The 20,701-nt window shown below is 47.1% G+C and overlaps 1 protein-coding gene across 1 annotated transcript; it reads right to left on the bottom strand.

Moving 5' to 3' along the window:
• Positions 1-200: 200 nt before the first annotated feature.
• WIPI2 (WD repeat domain, phosphoinositide interacting 2) lies at positions 201-20,452 on the bottom strand. The gene is made up of 12 exons (XM_063314613.1): positions 20,187-20,452; positions 10,168-10,250; positions 6,699-6,868; positions 6,513-6,609; positions 5,406-5,503; positions 5,195-5,287; positions 4,244-4,314; positions 3,439-3,546; positions 2,926-3,090; positions 2,334-2,441; positions 1,818-1,951; positions 201-1,047 (listed from the first exon to the last, which is right to left on the bottom strand). Exons 1-12 carry the CDS (start codon positions 20,258-20,260, stop codon positions 935-937), a joined length of 1,314 nt encoding a protein of 437 aa, XP_063170683.1. The 5' UTR covers positions 20,261-20,452; the 3' UTR covers positions 201-934.
• Positions 20,453-20,701: the final 249 nt, after the last annotated feature.

Raw genomic sequence — 20,701 nt, 5'->3', positions numbered from 1 at the left:
CCATCAATATGCCACATACTGTGGTCTATTAAGCCAGGATTCCTGGCTTTACACAGCTTCTAAAGATGGCCCCAAAAGACAGACCAAGGCTTCTCTCCCTTATCTCTCCTTTGAGCTCAAAGCCTTATCTTTAGGGCTGAGGTGGCTTGGAAAACAAGGTCTCTCGCCATTTTAGAAGAGAAAAATACCACAATCCCACATACAAGGCAGAATCAGGAGGAGTTTTAATTACCAAAAATGGTCTGAGGAGCTGAGGAGAAAGCAAAATGATACAAACCAGAGAAAAGAAGCAGGGGAAATGGATCATGAAGGAGAGGTGGGAAAGACCCCAAGAGGAACACCTGATCTTTAGTAAAAGTAGTGTGTCAAATTCACCAGGCAGGCCTGTAAGCCGTGCAACAAAAGCCACTTGGATTTTTTTTTTGTCCAGGTAGAAGCAGCGAAAGCATCTGAACCCAACATCGCTGCTCGTCTTTCCCCTCTCCAATGCCCAGTGTGAGGTTCACAAATTCGTTTCTTTAGAAAAACCTGTTACAAAATTAATCTGCTCGCCTACATTCGCTTGGCACAAGAAGGCATGCAAAGCTAGAAGGTGCTGAATAAATAGCCGGTTTTGGCAACAACAACAAAAAATATACGGGTTATTTTCTGATGGCTGAAAGAGCGGGATGTAAAAGCCACCAAAGTGAAATCCAGATATGTTCCCACCCCACGTGGCATGGAATCGGCACTACAGCTGTAATGGTGTGTGTGTGCGTGCGTGCGTGCGTGCAGGTGTGTATGTATGTTCTGCTTTGAAACTAATTTAGAGAGTCTGTCTTCTTCAATTATCACACTTGGTGCAGGCCAAAGTCCACAGCAGCGTTGATCCAAGTCTTCCAGAAGTAGCAGGCCAGTGTTCTCAGCTTCAGGAGTGAAGTTCACAGGTTGAAGTTCAATCAGTCTGAAGGATCATCGGAGGGTGTTCGCTGTCCTCGTCTAGTCGCAGAGCGCTGATGTCATCTTCCAGGCAAACGCCACCGACTGCCCCCAGATCCTCGTTGTAGACTGAAGGAATACAAAAAAGGGATACCGTTCAGAAGAAAAATGCAGCCATCTCAGATCAGCTCTAGAAGGACCCATACCCCAAGATCTCTTGAGTCCCTAGGGATGTGTTTTGCAGCCCTGATGGGGAAAACTGTCCTATCTTGGAGCAAAAAACCACACTGGGACAGTAGCTTGTGTCTCTAAGTGTTTATTGTTCTAGTCTTCTAGACAGAAAATCCTGCTAAACTGAAAGACTGTGGGAAAACCCGCACATATAAACCCAGAAATCAGGGTGGGTCTGCTCTGAGTTTCTTCGAAGGGAGATTCAAAGCTTCTAAACTACGCATGCGTTTTCCCCCCTGGATAAGGGCCTCCTCCTGCTCACCATCAGTACCCATGACAAAAACTCCTCCTTAAATCATTGTTGGAGGTCCTACCCCTTGGCTAGGACTCTCTGAACAAGGGAAGCAGATGAAGAGAAGGTATCAAGGACGGCCTTCCACCAAAGGGCAGGACCGGCAATCTCTCGAGTCCCTGACTGTGACCATCGGACCAGAAACAGACAAGAGGTAGAAAGAGAACCAATGGGATCCCGTTGTCTATTGTGTTGCCAAGGCAATGTTGATGTAGTCACTGCTTCCCTTTTAATGTTAACTGACAAGGTGGCAGTGAAAGTATGTGCCACTCACCCAAGGGGCCCATTAAGTTATATGGATGGAGTCTGCCTAACAGTGATTCCTGCAAACGTCTCCAGTGGCATGACTGGAAGGCCTCCTGGGCTTGGTTCTTACCGTGTCTGGTAGGTGAAGAAGGCAGATAAGCAGCGCCTTTAGTCACAGCGGCACTGTAAGTCTGTGCTACTAATGGCCTGTCATGGGAGGCGGATTCTAGGATTTCGTTGGCTGGCTCCATGCTGCCATCCAACCTACGGGAATAGACAATGATGGGAAAGCACATCATGGTTGCATCAACAGCACTGCCAGCTGTTCAGCAGGAAAACTCAGTGATACTTGCAGGAACCAGCTTTATTTCAGACCCAAAAGACCCCTCCCCCAACAGAGCCCCATTTTAATTATTGTTTTTTGGTATACCGGTTTTCAGACATGACTGAACACTTCAAGAAAACACATGCTCAGATCTGACTCCTCACTCTTAGTGAAAATCAATTCAACAGGCATGTGTTGCAAGCCCTGCGCCCCCTCACCTTTCACTCCTGGAAGCCCATATCGTATGTTCTGGGCCGATGCAAAACCCCCAGAGAAGAGTTCCATGCAAAGGGGGAAGAGACAGTGAGGGAGAGGACTCACTTGTGCTGTTTCATCAGTGTGCATTCACCCCCTTCCTGCGGGTCCAAATTGTACATATAGAGGTACCCATCGGCAGCTGCTACCAACAGTCGGGGAATTTTCTGAATTCTGCAAGGAATCAAAGGTCTGTCAGGTTTAAAGGCAAGGCCTGTCTTTTCACAAGCCCTGAAGCGTGGGATTTTAAAAACAGTCTTGTCCCCTCATCCCAGCTATTCATTCCACTGGGCCAACACCACCACTGCAACATAGAGAACCACAAAAGATCAACCATCAAGCATCTTTTAGCCTAGTGCTTTTTTCAATATTGCACCAGAATGATGCCTCTCAGAAGCTTACTAGCAAGGCTGTAAGTTGTCTCCAGGTTCTTTTAAATCTGTATGTAGAGGGGATCTGCAGAGCAACCTTTTTTAAGCCTCACAATAGCACCAGATGCAGGAGGAGCCTCAAAGCTCTGTTTGGAAGGCTACCCCATTTAACTATGACCGACGCAGCACAATTCCAAAACAGGAACCACTGAGGTGCATCATAAGCCTCCTGCTCCGCTGAGGAGGGGTTCGTAGCTGAAGAGCTCTCGTCCCACGCCGCTACTCACGTGGCCAATGTGCAGATGTTTCTGTGCCCGCAGAAGGGGAGGCGGACAGTCGCAAAGGCTCGGCCTTGGTTGAACATTTCGGTCACCTGGGCAGGAAGGTAGTTTGGGAAAGTCCGAATGGTCTCCACAAAATATCCCGTCCAGGTTGTGGGTTCCTCTTGAGGTCTGGAAGTGGGGAAGGAGGGAAGAAAGAGGGCCTTCAAAACTGTTCCTGAGTTTCCATAAACAGGACTGTCCTCTTCAAGAAGCTGGGGATGTCTCTTCTTTTCAAAGATTTTTACACACACACTAAATGAGGACTACCCATCTTTTGTGTCACTGCAGGAAGCCACAATCTGATCCCGAAAAATGCAGGGACGGGGAGCACAGGACCCAAGCATCACCCCACTGCCCCCCAAATTTTCTACCTCTTGTAAGAGACCTGGCAGGTTACTGCTGCTGCTGAGGCCAGCCAGTCCCAAAGCCTTCCCCCCAATCACCCCATTTTTAACCAAATTGCCCTGCCCTCCTTACTTCTCTTTCACAGTCTCCAGTTTGAAAATATGCACGGTCTCTGTGTTACTGGAAGCAGACAGGAACATGCCATCCATGCTAAAGGCCAAGGAAGAGATGCTGACACACCTGGAGGGAGGGAGGGAAGAAAACAGACCGTGAGTGAGCTGGGGTGAAGAAGAGGCCGTGCTCCGTTGCACGCAGGTCCTCGGTGTTCACGGCCTCTTAAGCTGGGATCCACCCCCTTGCCTAGCCCAGAGAGGCCGTAAGATGCTGGCAAAGGCTCTGGAGGGAAGAAAGGGAACCCACCAGCATAATCAGAAACCCAGTAAAAGTCTCCTCTCACTGGGCAAGAAGAAAATGCTTTTGAGAGAAAGGAGGAAGAACCACCCTCCTGTTCCAGCAGGAACTCACAGATTAGGCTAAGGAGGAAGACAATCCCCTGCCTTCCAGATTGGCTGGGGCTCCAACTGCCATGGGCCACACCGTCTTAAGCGTCCCTATTGTAATCGCTGCCTTGGGGAGCCTCAAGACTATTCATCCGACAGGAGCCTGCAGGTTAAGGGTCTGCAGAAGGTTCCCTCATGGAACATTCCAACCCCAATGGGCCGATCGGAGCGGTTGGGCCACGGTGCGACATTGAAACGGACCGTGAACAGGACGAATGGGACCCCCTTAGAACAACCTGTCCCAGAATGAGGTCGGAAGTCCTCTGGGGTGGAAGGAAGGCCCTGTTTTGGGGCTGAAATGGTCTGAGACAGAACCGTTCATGCAGCCTTAAATCTCCCACCGGGACCATCTTCGGACTGCAAGCGCACGTCATCACCTCTTCATGCCCCTCCGGAATTCGAAGAGCTTCTGCCCCTCTGGAATGGAAAATACCCGAATCACCGTACCCTGTTGGGGAAAGAGGTCCGCCGTTTAGAACTACCATCTCCTCTCCTGAAAGCGACTTCTTGTTTTCTCTGCCTGCCTGTTCCAGCTCAGTCTCTCTGGATAAACTCAAGTTCCAGCATTCCAAGAACGAAAGGAAAGTGTCTTATTCTACCCACATAATTGTGTATCTTAGAAGTCTTTTTCACACCTCCCCTCAAGTTCCCAGTTCCAGAACCTGTCATCATGCCTACAAAGGCATCTGGAACTGAATATGCTCTTCCCGCTGGACCACGCAAAAACACCACATCCCCAAACCCTGTGAGTTCTGGAATTCTTTAGAGCAGAATGGCATGACGATTACAGGTAGTCCTCGACTTACGACCACAATCGGGACCAGAATTTCCATCATAAGTCATTGTGGTCATAAGTCGAGATACCACATGACCAGACCTGATTTTACGGCCATTTTTACAGCAGTCGTGAAGTGAATCACAGGTCATTAACCAAATCTCTGTAGTCATTAAGCAAATCCAGCTTCCCCAAGGGATGTTTTTTGCTGGAAAATGGCAAAAAATGTCACAAAACACAATCACATGACACTGCAACCGGTCGTAAATGCAAACTGGTTGCCAAGTGCCTGAAATACCGTTATGTGACCACAGGGTGGTGGTGTGACGATTTGCGAAGCTCAGAAGCGCTTTACAGGCCACGAGGCACCCTTTCCAAGGACATTGTAACTTCAGACCGTCAGAATGGCCATAAGTCGAGGACTACCCGTACTTGCATTTTTTGTCTAACGTGAGCGGTGGCACTCTTTAAATCTTACAGAAGCTCTCAAATGGCTAAAGAAAAAGGGCTTTTCAGTTTCTTCCAGAGAGATGCCGCAGAATGTGAAACTCACCTTTTCTGAGGCGGTGGCTAGTTTTGTACCACTTGCGTCGAAAGCCAGGGCGGCCAAGGGACTGTCGTGAGCGGGGATCATGTTCGTAGCTCTCTGCGGAGACGCCAGAGAATGGAATGCGAGGCCTTAGCGTGGGGCAGCTGTTCCTGCCCTCCCACCCCCCAAAACCATTTTCCAAGTCAGGGCACAGCGGAAGCGTGCAGGGTCTTACCAGGTTGATGGTGTCAAAGACTTGCACCTCCCCAATGGTCGCACTCCCTGGGTAGGCCAGGTAACAGTTATCGTTGTTGATGGCCAGTGCACACAAGCCTAAGAAAATAGGGAGGGAAGGGCCTTGTTGGACACCTTCATTTCCAAAACCGTCATGAAAGAATCAATGTTAGTTAGAAGGTTAGTATTTTCAAAACCCCCTGGGATTATTTTTTTCAGGCAACAGAGAAGATTCGGGTAACCACGCAGTCTTCTATTCATTGCTCTATCAGAGCTTTTACAAGTCCTGTTAGAAAAACGTCCCTGTCCTGATGGAACATGCTGAGGGGGAGCTCAGATAAACATTCCCTTGGAAGAGGAGACCAACACAGCCTCGGTTTAAACAGGCAGAGAGACCCGGGTAGAACACAAGTAATTCGAGTAATATCAGCTCCCTAATTCCAGTTTCAAATGCTTGCAGTAAAGAGGCAACGCTATCTAGACCTGGCTCTTGGTGTCCTATCTTGGAGCGAAGAACCACGCTGGGACAGTAGCTCGTGTCTCTAGTGTTTATTGTTCTACTCTGCTAGACAGAAAATCCTGCTAAGCTGAAAAGCCGTGGGAAAACCTTCACGGATAAAACCCAGAAATCAAGGCGGGTCTGCTCTGAGTTTCTTCGAATGGAGATTCGAAGCTTCTAAACTACGCATGCGTTTTTCCCCCTGGGTAGGAGCCCCCTCCTGCTCACCATCCGTACTCATGATGCTTGGCTTCGGAAAACCAGGACGAGGCCCTAGTTTGAATGCAGTGCCAAGCAAACATGGAAGGAAGCTGTCTAAATCTGAGAGTCCCTCTTTTGAGGGAGATGGGTGGTGATGAAAATTGACAAATCAATCAATCAATCAATCAGATCAGCCCTTCTTTTGGGCCTCAGGAGCCAAGACAGTCAATGGCTGTGTGTGCATCACGAATTCCAAGTCCAGATGATGTCAGAAACATCAGATAAACTCAGCTGACATCCCTGCAGATGAACAAGCCCACCTCATTGTTTTGGACGTAGCTAGCTAAAATGGGAAGCGGAAATCAGCAAAATCAGAGGAGGATTAAGGAGAGTAAGGAGAATTGTTACCCGCAGGGTTGGGTGGTGTCTCCCTGATGGTGTGCAGCACCTTCATATCCCGTATATTATGTATGTACAGAGACTCTTCTAGGCATACGATCAATCTCTGGGGGAGGGAAGTAAAAAAAAAAGAAGAGGGAGAAGCACATAGAAAAAACACCAACAGGAGACCACCTGAAAGCACCCCCCACTCACCTGCCTGTTCAGCTTGACAGCCAAGATGGTGTTAGAATAGCTGTAGTTGCAGATCTCGGTCCCTTTCTTGAAGTGGCAGACTTTCAGCTTGCGGGGTGCTCTGAGGCTCACAATGGCGACCAAGCTGCTGGAAAAGAGCCGTTCCACAATGCATACGTCTTCTGTGTCAGCTGTGGGGTGACCGTGGAAAGGGAGCAGGGGGGCACGAAAAAGAAACAGAAGAGCCAACCGTGTTAACTGCAGGTGCAGGAGAGGGGAGACCTCAAAGGCAGATCAGATTTAGTTTCTAATTCAGGACTACCAGAAGACCCAGCAATTCTTTCAGGGCTGGCCTGAGGGTTGAACATTCTTCCACTGCAAACCTCAGTCTATCACCATAAATCTAAACTATTCCTTCCAGTACCCTGAAACCTGAACTAGTTAAGAACCATCCTCCCATCATTTTGTTTCCTCAATAACTCATAAGAGGCCAGTGGTTCTTGGAATAATCTCCTGAGGAGGCTTTGGTGGTGGTGGTGAAGGTTCTCTGGAGGCTTCCAATGAGTTCTGCAGCAAGAGAATTGGTAAGGGTTTCCTTGCAAAAAAGAAGGGCTGCCCATTGCTTTTAGGTGCTAGAGAAGTGCGGAGACAAGATCTGGAATCAAATCTGCAAACTGAACTGACTTCAGGGATGGGATGGGGGCTGAACTGTTAAATCAGAGGCTTCCAAATCAATCTGACAAAGCAACAGCTATTTGTGAAGGCAGAAAAATGCTCCCCCCCTCCCCACAAACTAACTTCCCCGAACTGATCAACTCAACAACGCGACTTGAAACCCGATGTAAATGGATGATTCTAGTAAGAGCTGATGGATTAGGTGTGATTATCGGTTCACAAATGGAGCGGCCCAGGATCTCACACCCTACGTCCTTCTGAATGTTCTGCTCCACACAAGAGTCCCAGCAGAAGTCCCAGCAGAACAAGAATTCCCTGAAGGGAGGATGTTTGGAAAGCATGGACAAACTTGTAATGCTTGCAACCAAGGTCCTAGCGTGTAACACCGAAAATAATTGGTATGGGAATCCTGAGAGACTCACTTCCAAGGAAGCTGTCTAGGATGTCTCTGGAAGGTTGTCTGTCTAGAACACCGGGCACCGTCAGCCCCGCTTACTTTATTTTGAAAACTAGGGCACGGGTACGTGGGTCTAAGTGGGAGACCATCTCAAACTGAACCAGAACACGGAGGCAGTCAATTAAGCTACCGCCAGCCAGAAACTGGTTCTCCCTTGTGGATCGATAGGATGCCATTTCCTAGCACAGCTGGCTATAAATAGCCTGCCATATTTCAGTGAGAAGAACAAAGCTGTTAAGTGGGTGAAGGCGAAAGAACAAGAGGGGTTAGTCCTCCACTTGCTGGAGCTTTGAGGGCTGTAAATAAAAAGCAACTAAAAATTTGTGCCGCTAAACACATTTCAGGCAGCTACTGAGACTTCCTGGCCAGAGCTATTAATATAAATCTAACGTTTCAAGTGGCACCGCAGCCTGCGTTGGCCAACTAGGAAAACTGCCAGGAAGTTAATATCTTTAGAGGTTCTGATTCATGAGCCCATCAAACCAAGAGACATCATTCTGCTCTCTGGGCTATTAGGAGACGTTCAGAAAACCTGAGGCAAGGCGTGTGCTTCACGAGAGGGGTGCGTGGCCCGAGGCCACGTGGAACTGCTGTGATTTAGCAGAAGAGTTCCCCATATTGGATATCCCAAAGAGTCGTAATACGAGGTGGGCGGCAAAGAAATATGACAAAGAAATAAATACAATAAAATCAATATCTGAACTAGAGTGCTCCTCAAAACCTCAGTAACTGCCTGCTTGCCAATACAGCAAGGAAAAATCTGCTCCATTCACCCTTCTGTGAGCCATAAGCAAGGGCACCAGCACATTTTTTATCCATGCCCAGTGACAAATTTGCCTTCCCTCAAAGCGGTACGCATAACAGACATGCAGTGCTATAGCCGGCGATACAACCTTATTTCCTGGATATAAATGCTTCCACATTGCCTGAAATTACTATTTCCTGCAGGGGTAATCCTGCTGTCCAAGGAGAAACCAGAAGGGCCTTCACACAAGACCCTTCAGCTGTTTCCTGGATTACATCAATCAATCAATCAATCAATCCTGGGGGTGGTTAGCACCTTGAAGATGCCCCCATGGATTACATGAATCTAATTAAGAACTTTTTAACATCCCCATCTTGGATTTTATACTGATATTGATATTTATGTGGTTATTTAAGATTACTGTTTTTATTGTATTTTAACCTGTATTTATTTTAGTCTTACTGTGAACCACCCAGAGTCATGCTCAGGTGAGATGGGTGGTGACGAAATTTGAAGAATGAATGAATGAATGGACAAGCAAACAAACTCGCTTTCTGCAGCAGCCCATTAGAAGGGACCATAAACTAGCCAAAGAGCCTGGGTTCATACGACTCAGCAAGCCAGAAAAAAACGAACCAAGGCTAACACTAACCAAGGCTAGCATGCTGTGAAAGGGCAGGCGTGAGGTCCTGAAGTCCTTCGTCAGGGGTGCAGTACGAACACAGCCAGGGTGCAAAACAGGGAGCTTTCCTTGAACGTTTGCGGTGTAAAGGAGGCAAGTGTGAATCAACACCCACTCCTAGCAGCCACATTGGTATTGGCAAATGGCAAAGAGCCTCTGCCAGGAGAGAAAATGGGCTGTATCCACGCAGCAGCCAGTTTTCTGTAAAAGGTGCACTGTGAGATGCTGATGTTACGAAGCTTGTTTTGACTGCTAACGGAAGATCACATGTGTGACCTGAGATGGTATTCAGGACTGGGGAAATTGGTCTCTACTTTTCTTGTCAGATGCACCCGGGAGAACTTGGGAATCAATAACTCGTTTTTCTCTAAGTTACTAAAACGGGGCCTTCCCTGGCAATCAAAACAGGAGGCGCACGACATCTGGGCCCTGCAGTGTGGCTTTTACTGAAGACAGGCCACTGCGTGAACCCCAGCCGTTTTCCCTCATGGCAAAAGCTCTTTGTCGTTCTCAGATACCTACACAGAACAAGCGGATAAAGCTTTTCCGGAAACGGTCTGCAATAAGGCCATACAGAGCTGCTCTTCAGAACACTGATTTGGAGTCAGACCAAATCTCTAAACTGAACCACCTTTCCCATCCAGTCAGAAAGTGGAATGGCCAGATCAAATGCTTCAAATGGATTATATTTTTGGAGCCGACCCACATACTCCTAATCCAGTGTTTCCCAAGCCCAGCGATTTTAAGATGTGTGGACTCCAACTCCCAAGATTCCTCAGCCGGTGTGCTGGCTGGGGAATTCTGGGACTTGAAGTCCACGCATCTTAAGGTTGAGGTGGCTGAGAAACACTGCCCTAGTCGGCTGCAGTAATTTAGGAAAAGTGAGACAAAAACGACCAAGAAGGAGAAAAGAACCCAAAAGGACACTTACTGCATTCATAGATCTGCTCCAGCTTATCCACAGAAGAAAGGGAGAAGAATTTGTAGCCCGACTTGTTGCCAACAGCTAAGGATCTGCAAAGTAAACACGAGGTCAGACAAGGACAGGGGATGGACCAAGCTCCCAGTTTGACATGAGCATGACCCAAGCGCCCACACTCGTTTTTTTTTACAAAGCATGCTCAACTCCAGGGCTTGTCCTGAGGCACCCCATGCCCTCCATTTGTGAAACCCAGTTAGCAGCTACAGATCAACAAACAGAGCACGTTGCAAGCAGTGGCAGTTCAAAATAGAACAACACTACTTGTACTGGGTTGATCACGGTGCAATTTGCTTACATCAAGAAGATAATATTTTGCCTACACTCTGCAGTCCTGGCTCCAGGCAAAATTCCTCTGTTTGAGAAGGCCAGGGAAGGAGAGACAGGGAATATTTTCTCCCGGTTTATTGCTAAGGCTGGCTATCCTCAAGAGGGAGATGGCTATTGATTATAAAAACTCATTTGTATCTCAGCATGAACACGAATCACATGGCAATTCATTTTCTCTTAGAAAATACAACTTGAGCAGAAAACTAAAACAGTTTGCTGTAATGTTCCCCAAAGGGGAAGTCAGTATTTTAATCTAGTTGTTTCAAGATTATTTATAGGGTTTATACTGCCCATTATTTATAAGTCACTATCAACTGTAACAGACACTAAAGCAAGCAAAACTCACAATATGTGAGATTTATTGAAAAAAAAAAGAAGAAGAAAAAGAGGCTCCGTTTTGGATAGCAAGGTGAGTTAAAGATAATCCTGTCATCCATCAGTAAGAAATATTCAGCAGAATGTTATGATTTTATTGCCCTCTGAGGGGAAAAATGCAATTCAACCACAGTCAAGGCTCCCTTTTCTGGCACACTGGAGGTCACAAAACATAGCCAAGAGTTTTTGTCAGACTTTTTTTTTAATAGTAAGATCAAACAGTTCTCATAACGTAAGCAGTCAAAGAAGAGAGCGGGAAGTTAACCAACAGGTGCTGCACCCACATTTGGCATTTGCTATCACGAAATGTGCTGCTGGCTACCAGCCTCACTGGCTTCAAAAAAGGGTTGGACTAATTGATGGAAGTCATGGGGATTAATGGCTATTAACCACCCAGAGTCCCCCTTTCTTGGGGGAGATGGGCGGTGATAGAAGTTTGAATGAATGAATGAATGAATGAATGAGCAAGCAAGCCTTAATGGCAGGGTGACTGTCTCTGAAAGCCATCAGCTGGGACACTTGCAAGCTTCCTTGTGCAGTTGGCTGGCCACTGTGAGAAAAGACTGCTGGACTAGAAGGGCCAGGGGTCCGATCCAGTAGGATCAGTTCTTCGGTTCTTACGTTCTTTAGTTCTTATGATAATGTTCCTTTAGAAGGAGTAGGAATCATGATGCTCCAGCTACATCTTGCCCATTTTCTTGACGCCTACCCTCTTATTTAGACACTGAGCCATCATGGCTATCACAGTGCCCACCTAGATTCCATCACCAAAAAAAGGACCTAGAACCATCAAAGAAAATAAGAACCCTGCCCATCCTGCTCCCATTTTGAAGGCCACTGTGTAGAAATATCCCTTTCCTGTTTCTCAATGAAAGACACGTACACACACACACAAAGTTAGTCACCCTCTATTACTCTTCCAAATGGCACCAGAGTCCAATTACCAACCGCTGAGAGATATGATCATAAATAATTAAGTCTACACTTGTCAGGAGGAGAAAACATATTGTGGTTGCAAAATGCTGGCTTTGACTGTCCTTTCCAATCAGAAGGTTCACTCACTCTACCAGGATGTTCCTTCTCAGTCCCCCACCAAGTAATCTTTTGCTGAAACAGCTCTCAAATTTTTCAAGCCAAGCTGTGCAAATAAAGTTTTAAAAATGCCTCAGACATAGCTAACAGAATATAGTTTTTCCCTGGGCTGGTGATCTAGATTTGAAATTGAAGGTCACTGAGCTTAAGGGGAGAATAAGTAGCCGTCCCACATTGAAGTCCTTCACGCTGAGCGCAAATACAACCCAAAGGAAAATCTTTGCAATTGCACAATTCTATTCTCGTGGGATGTAAGGAAATTCATGCACCCTGTCATGACCATCACATTCACATGCACAAGTGGTGGGTAGGGGAAGGAAGTCAGGCCATGGGAGCAACTGTCATGCTCCTGGATCAAATGTTCCCAGAACATCTGATCAGACTCGCACGCATGAACGAGGTCCACACGTATCGGGACTTGTGAGTCAGTGGAAAGGGGAGGGGGACATGTCAGGAGTGTGAAAGCATCTTGTTTGGGCTATCTCTGGCATCCAAGGTCAAGTGGCCGGGCCGTCGGAGACATCTGCGCAGAACTGAACAAACTGGCTCGAAAGGGGGCCTGCATACCGAAGAAAAGGGAGGGAGCTGAGTTCACTGGGCTGTTTAATTGGGGAAAAGCACGGGAACTTCCATTCGCAACTTTTTCGCTGTACTGCACACTACACTTCATTAAAGAGATTTCTACTTTAACCACGTATGAACCGAATTGAATGGCAAGCTGAGTAAGCAGTCATCACAGCGACTGCTTTAGGCAGTTACTATAATGCGCAGTCAAATCCTCAGGGAGATGGGAAGACAAAAGGATTTGAGAGGATTGCTGCAAAGTGCCACCACAAAGCCTACTTCTGATTTTTAAACTGGTTTGGCAGAGGGCATGAGGTGGAAAAAGGTTCTTTGGCTGGTGTGCGTTAAACCTGCCTCCCTTTTATCTGACAGCAGCAAAGGGACCAAAGCAACTTCTCTACTCCAACTCCCAAAGTTACACAGATCGCTGGCAAATCTTTTGTCTCTCATGGCACATCCATTTCCATACCTAGCAACCAACACAACACAAGCTAAGTGAAGCTGAGCTGACATCTTCCTTATCACACTGTTGCAGGTTCCTCAACCTTGGCAACTCTAAGCTGTGTGGACTTCAACTCCCAGAATTCCCCAGCCAGCAAAGCTTGGAGCTGCCAAGGTTGAGGAACCCTGCGTTGTTGCATCTAAAGCTGGAATGCCAAGCGGGTGCAAGTCAGAGTTGCCCACACTTCTTTCCAAAACTCAGGGTAATAATCTGCTCTCGAGCAATAATCAACGCTGAAATCTCATGTTATGCCTGAAATTAGCCGCGGATGAGAAATGATGTTTCATAATCGTATAGATCTCTTACTTAACGCTTAATTATTTGGGATCATTCAGCATGTGGGAAGCTCCAGGACTGAGCAGGCTGAATATGTTAATAACATGAACATTTGCATGAGGAGCCCCTGAAGAAAGGTTAGCAATTTCCATGGCCTTAAGAAGGAAGATGCCAGTGCCGTTTGCAAAGATGGAAACGCAACCTCTCCCCCCAAGGAGCCCTAGATCTTATTTCAATTCTGGGTATGACTACAGGTACTCCTCGCTTAATGACCACAATTGGGGCTGGAATTTCGGTTGCTAAGCAAAGCAGCCATGAAGCGAATCCAATCCAATTTTACGACCTTTTTTGAGGTGGTCATTAGGCAAATCACTATGGGCATTAAGGGACCCACGTAGTTGTTGAGTGAATCACATGGTTCCCCATTGATTTTGCTTGTTGGAAGCCAGCTGGGAAGATCAAAAATGGCGATCACGCGACCATGGGACGCTGTGATGGTCATAAATGCAAACCAGTTGCCAAGCACCCAAAATGTGATCACGTGACCGTGGGGATGCTGTGATGGTTGTAAGTGTGAGGACAGGTCACAAGTTGGTTTTTTCAGCATTGTCCTAAGTCCAAACGTCACTAAATGAGTGGTTGTTAAAAGAGGACTACCTCTACATTGAAGCCAGGCAACCCTCAGTGCTCCAGGATCAAGAAGACTGAATGATGCTCTAGGTTTAACACAGATGTGTGCAAACATTAGACAGCCTCTCCTGTGGAAGTAGCATTAGGTGCAGCAGAGTTTTCAATCATTTAATCCAGCTAGTTCTCATCGTCCACTACAGAGCTTAGGAAGTCCTCTCCTAAAATGCAACCCCAGCAACCTCTGATGGTGGATGAGCTAGAGGGCCTCCTGTTCCTTTGCTCCTGTTGCCAGCAGCCTCAGAAAGGCAAGCAAGGTTTTTGCCTACCAAACAGTGGAGTCCCTGCTGCAGAAGACACTAATATTTATCCAAACAGCTGCAAACAACCATGTCACACCAAAGTACTTCTGTAACGCAGGATAACTGGAAGGGTGCGCTGGAGTAGTTCTCTGACCTTGTGACAGACTAATCCACGGCACAAGGCGACAGTCTGCGACACCCCTGGAAGCACCATCAATCATCTCAACAAGCCTGTTAAGCACAACATAAAGAAAAGCTGCGGGGAGTGTGGTTGGATCAGAGGTGGACTACGTTCACACACCACTTCAAAGCAAAATGTGGGAGGCCAGGCTCTGGCTTCATGGGTTGTGTGTACCTCGCCCACAATTATTTGTAAATGTGGCTCATGGCTTGGCATTATGCATGAACCCATGGCCTATCGAACGATATGATTAAAACAACCAACCACTTAGATTGGTGTGCAACTAGTGCAAACTCCTGCTTCCCACTGAGGCTAAATGCCATTCCTTTCTCCTGTTTCTGCACCCCAGCAATCTAATCCATACTTGGCCCGTTTAACTATACTAGATGACAACGGCTCTCAGTTTTGGGGGGCTCTAACCCAGCCTTTCTCCACCTTCTGACCCTGGAAGAACCCCTGAAATTTTTCTCAGGCCTCAGGGAACCCCTGCCCATTCAGGCTCAAAGATAGGCCAGAAGTTACGAAATAATTATACTCATTTCATGGGTAGGCCTGTCTATATGCATTCAAAGTGTTCTTAAACTGAAAATAAAGAATGAAACTTGCCTCTTTTATGTGAAGTTGCCCGAATTTGAAATAATTTTTAAAATAAATCCTGATCTCCCAGGGAACCTTTAGTGACCTCTCATGGAACCCGAGGGTGCCACGGAACCCTGGTTGAGAAACCCTGCTCTAACCCCTTAGAATGTCATCAATGATCACAAGATCCATAAATATACGATGGACTGCATCAAGAATGCTCTCTTTCCCACCCTGTTGCAAACTGATCTCTTGGGATACCTCTACATTCTGGTGTCATGGGGAAAAAACAACTTTCTTTACCTACGTTTGCTCCACTGGTCATAATTTCACCACCCTCTGCCATTCCTCCTTCCAGCATACTGTTAAGGACATGTTCTCACGTTAGTATAAGTTCGGGGTTTCAGTTCCAAGCAATGATATATCATATACTGCCTTGTCAGTTGCCACTAATTTCTAAACTGATGCACAGCAAAGGCATGATTGTTTACCATCCAGTTCCAGGTTCCTAAATAATTATATTAAATAAGGTAATATCTATCTATCCATCCATCCATCTATCTACTTACCTATCTTTTATAGTCTCTTCACTGTACTGTAAATAAAATTAAAGAAAGAAGGAAATGAAACAAGGCTGGGCTATTGCACAATATAAAAAGAAAAAGGAAAAAAACCCCCTATTTTCTGGATTTCCTTTTTTGACTTCCAGACCACTAATGTGCCACAGGTTATTAACAAATACAGGTTTGGGCAGGTGGGTCTAATAATTTGTGTGGGCATGTTCATAAAGAAGTATTTTTCTATTTTTCCATGCAGACAGACATTCTGTAAAAGCACATCATGTTTCTTGGAAAGTTTAATTGATTTATTGTGGCATACATTTTCCTGGGTCACAGCTATTTTTCAAATGACTGTGGGGTTGAGTTGGTAAACACTGGCAGAAAAATCAAAAATACATTTGCTAACTGCGGTGCTGTGACCTTTTATCTTATTCCAAATGCGTGCAAGGAAAGTGTAGGAAACCACAAGCTTTCTGGCAAAAATAACAATTTTACCTCCACACAGACAGAGCACACTGCTTTATCTCATCTTTCTTAAGTAGCAGCTCATCAGAAACATCAATAATTACCCCCCAAAAACAACTTCTTTTCTCTCTCTCTCAACCTTTTGACAACTTCAAAACTTCTGGAGGACAAAACCTGTAGCAAATCGTGTTGCCATGCACTGTATCCCAATGGCAAACAGCAGCGATTTAATTATTTCCATAAAAAAATCCAAAAGTCCCATTTCAAATGGCAGGAACTAATACTCAAGCCTATAAAAAAACAACTAACAATTATAGCCATTGTACTATTAGTATTTCTATAGGCCTGTCAAATGCTATTCTGCAAGCTCTCACCCTGACGAGAGCTGACAAATATTGCATAGGCCAAGCCGTGAAAGAAGATGTTTTAGACACCCAGCTCTCTTGCGGTTTTGCTACTCTAACCAGCACGATCATGCTGAGCAATGAATTTTGTGATGAAATCCAGATGGTCTAGTCTTTAGGTATAGCAGCCCACAGAGGAAGAGAAATGGACACCACTACCATTTGTTAATCCAAACACCAGAGGGAACTACGCCACACTTAAATTCCCTTAATCTTGGTTTGATTCAATGTTCAGTTTTGGATCCAACCGGGAAACAAGGAGGAATTTCCTGACGGTGAGAACTTTTAAGCAGTGGAAAAGCTTGCCTCACGGAGCGGTGGGTGTTCCATTGCTGGAGGTTTTCAAGAAAAGGTGGGACAACCATTTGTCTGAGATGGTCTGAGGATTCCTGGGGGGTTGGACTAGAAGACCTCTAAGGTCCCTTCCAACCCTAGGATTCTATGAACTGGAGATTATGGAAGCTGCAGTCAAACCTCAGGAGAAAACAGGTTAGGGAAGGCTGTACGAAACAACCCAGCCCCCAAACTGCCTTCCAGGGATATGTGTTCGGATCCACCAGGAACAGCATCTCATTCACCGCCAGAGGATTGTTAAACCCGCCAGCTCAGTTATGCAAATTGATAACTCCATTTTGGGGGGAGGGGGAAAGAGGGCTGTTGGGCTTGGAATTAGTCACTGAGGATCAAGGAAGTGAACGGTACATTCTTCTCTGCACATCACACACACAGGTGAACCAACTCTAAATACCGCTCAGCTGCAAAGTTTAATCGTTTCCTGTTACTCGCTTCCTTGTGGGTCATCCTTTCTTAACTAGCAATGGCTGACTTATCACAGTCCTGCTCCTCTTTGACATGCTAGCATTTCAAAGCTCGTAAGTGGTACCTGAGTAACCTCTTTCCCTTCTACGTGAGCATTAATCCTACTTTGCATTCAAGAGACAAGGCCTCTGCAGCATTTCAGTTTTGTGTTCTCTTGCCACCTCACAAACTTAACACATACACACGTAGCCACGTATTTAGCAGTAAAGAAAGAAAAAGGGGAGGCGGGAACAGCCAAAGCAGCTTAGGGTGGTTCTCTCAAGTGAACTACAGGTAATCCCTGACTTACGACCATTCGTTTAGCGACCATTCGAAGTTACAACGGTATTGAAAAAAATAGACTTATGACCAGCCCTAGCATTTACAACCACTGCCGTGTCCCTGTGATCACAGGATCAAAATTCAGGTCCTTGGCAACTGGCATGTATTTGTGATGGCTGTAGCATCCTGGGATCATGTGACCGCCATCTGCAACCTTCCCAGCCAGCTTCTCACAAGCAAAGTCAATGGGGGAAGCTGGATTTGCTTAACAACCATGTGATTCGCTTAACCACCACGGCAAAAAAGGTGGTAAAATTGGGCATGACTCACTTAACGACTGCCTTGCTTAGCGACAGAAGTTCCAGTCCCGACTGTGGTTGTAAGTCGAGGACTACACTGAACATCTGAGCTGGCTTTCCAACACAGCCCTCTGCTGTTTATAGTGAGCGCAATAAGTTTTGCTCAGATTCAAGCAAAAACATGCAGAAACTTCAGTTATTATACCTCCTTTCTCTCAGTTACGTTGCGAGAGAATTGTGTTACAGGAGACTGTGATACAAGGGAAAAAACTGGCGTCCCTCCCCTGCTCCTTTATTTCAATATTCCTAACTTGGGGGCGGGTTTTTCCAAAATTACAACATCCGTTTCATGAGAGGGCACAATCTTCCTAGAGGAAAAGAGTCAGCAGTATTAACTAGCTAAGTTAGTCATTGTTTCTCATTCATTCATTACCTGAGCCTTTTCAGCTGGACTTAAGAAACCGCAAGGCACTTTACTCTTTCATCACGGCAAAGACAGAAGGGTCTAAGTACACTCTTGTGCCTTTGCAACCCAATTACGACCGAGCGATCCGTCAGAATGACATTTCCCTTTTCTGCTAATGGTAGTCCCCCTGAACAGGCAATTCCTCTGCAGCCCAAGATGAGTGCTGCCTTAGATAATGAAAGTGATGCCCTCTTCCGCTGTTGCTTTCCCAAAACTGGTATTTAAGCCACAGTGCCAGTAATTCTGGGGGTAAAATGTGGCCGTGAAGATGAGCAACTACTGAGTGCTCAATCCTCTTTGAATTTGTCTCGGCTCCTTTTAAAGCTACATAATTTAAGGACTACCACCCCATCTGACAGCAGCATCTTTCACTTTAACTATCTGTTTTGTAAAGAAGTACTTACCAGGCCTGCTCTCCTCAGCTCTTGGGTCCAATAATTTAATCATGTGAAAAAATGCTTCTCTCTCCCTCCACAGGCTCAGCACCATACATTTCTATCACATCTCCTCTTATTTGCCTTCTGTCTAATCTAAAAAAAAACTCCAAATGCTGTAATCTGTCCTTTGCTCTCTTCCTCATTAGTATACAATTCCTAAATGCCAATTAGCTGAGCTTTTCTTCCAGGGAAACCCTGATCTCCCCAGGATGCAAATTCCGTATTATCAGTATCTAGATTAGCTTTTCCATCAAACCGTTTCCTAAATTATCATACTCCCTGGCTGGGTTAAAGAATATAAAAGCCTAGATGTGGATGACATTTTCAACGAACTTTTATCAACTAAGGATAAGAATCCCAAATAGTCCAGATTAATTCATGTTGAGAATAGGACATCAACTCTCAAGCTAATATGGTTTATATCTATTGATATATTTTTAGTCTGCCCTAATCCTAATTGACTTGTAATGCAGGAGCCACCCATACATCCAGGAGAAGAGAACTGCATAAAATGGGGGCCACCACTGAGAAGGCCTGTCGCCTGGCCAGAGCTGAACCAGCAACAAATCTAACCCAAAACTGCCAATGCAGAAAGGTTGATCTTCCTTGGCTTTAAGACTCTTCTAAATCAAACCAAGGGCTTCTGACATTAATTTACCTGTTCAAGCAACTCTAGGCCATGTACAGCATGCTAAAACGATAAGGAAAAAACAGCAATACCCAGCCACCCAAAATATCAGCAAAGGAAACAAGAACCAGGAATAAAACCCCAATGTCAGTGCAGGGCTCCAAGCCTGGTCTAAGAGCCATGTTTTAAAGGGCTTTCCTAAATGAAAAAGTGCACGTTGTCCAGTGAGTCACAAATCCCGTGCCCCAATTTCCTTTCAAGTCGGTCCCACAGAGGCCAGGGTATCAGGCCAGTCTCCCCTACTAGGCAAATCTCCCCCAACCCCCCCATCTTGGTTAACCTTCCATCCCCCCCCCGCAGCCTTTCTGAAGCCCTCCCCGCAAAATGAACCCCTCTTTGGACAACCGTCGCCCTATGGACACTGTGGGTCCTGCACCTCTGGAGGCTTCCGGGAAGAGGCTGGCCTGCCTCCCCTCCCGGATGGCTCAGTGGGCTTTCCTGCCCAGGGCAAAGGGCTGGACTAGATGGCCTCTGCGTGCCCCCTTCCCTCCCCACCCCACCACTCTGGGGTGCGCTGCTAGTGTGAAACCCGAGTCAGGCATGGCTCAGGGCAGCGTTCCCCCCGCCCCAGGCCCATAATCCACAACCGGCTGGGAGGCGGTCCAGCGGGAGGAAGCCAGGTGGGAAAAGGGCACCCGTGGCCACGCCCCCTCCTTCCCACCTGCCCTCGAACCTCGGCTCCCGCCTCTCGCCCCCCCGCGGCGAGCACGCGCGTGCGCGCTCCCCCCGGCCACGCCCCCTTACGTGTTGTCCTGGTTGAAGTTGGCGAAGAGCAGTTGGCCGGGGCCGGCCTCGCCGCTCTGGCTGGCTAAGTTCATGGCGGCCTCGTTCCGCGTCCCCCGCCGGCGCAGCGCGAGAAGGACGGGAGGGTCAGCCTCGGAGGCGCCCGGCCCGGCCCATCTTCTCCGGCCGCCTCCTCATCCCTTTCCGCGGCGCCTTGTTTACGCTCGGCTAGCGGCCGAAGCCTCTACGCGCGTGCGCCATCCCGCCCCTCCTTTCCCAGGAGCCTCTTCGCTCCCGCGCAGGCGCCTTGGAGGAAGAGGGGAGGGCAGCGGGGCGCCTGCGCGCGGCTCCCGAGAGCTGCCGAGCTGGGCTTTGTGCGCAGGCGCGGCTCGGATTGGGGCGTGCCGCTTAGTTTGCGGAGAGAAACGGATGGGAAAGGCGGTCCGGAAGAGGAGGCGGAAAGGGGCCGGCCGCATCGTTGATGCCTGTTATGAGCGCTTAGTTAAAAAGGGCCGAATAATTTAAAAATAGAACCC

Source organism: Candoia aspera, chromosome 14 (assembly GCF_035149785.1).
Source record: "Candoia aspera isolate rCanAsp1 chromosome 14, rCanAsp1.hap2, whole genome shotgun sequence".
Classification (NCBI taxonomy): Eukaryota; Metazoa; Chordata; class Lepidosauria; order Squamata; family Boidae; genus Candoia; species Candoia aspera.
Note: the sequence above shows the minus strand (reverse complement) of the source record. Positions and strands in the feature narration are given on the sequence as shown.

What these genes read in the sequence shown, in the direction of transcription:
- WIPI2 (XM_063314613.1), bottom strand. Translation starts at nt 20,260, where the DNA reads ATGAACTTAGCCAGCCAGAGCGGCGAGGCCGGCCCCGGCCAACTGCTC. An exon ending in AACTTCAACCAGGACAACAC is followed by an intron (nt 10,251 to 20,186) that starts GTAAGGGGGCGT and finishes TTTACTTTGCAG; the next exon opens with ATCCTTAGCTGTTGGCAACA. An exon ending in TCTTTGACACCATCAACCTG is followed by an intron (nt 5,288 to 5,405) that starts GTAAGACCCTGC and finishes GCGTCTCCGCAG; the next exon opens with AGAGCTACGAACATGATCCC.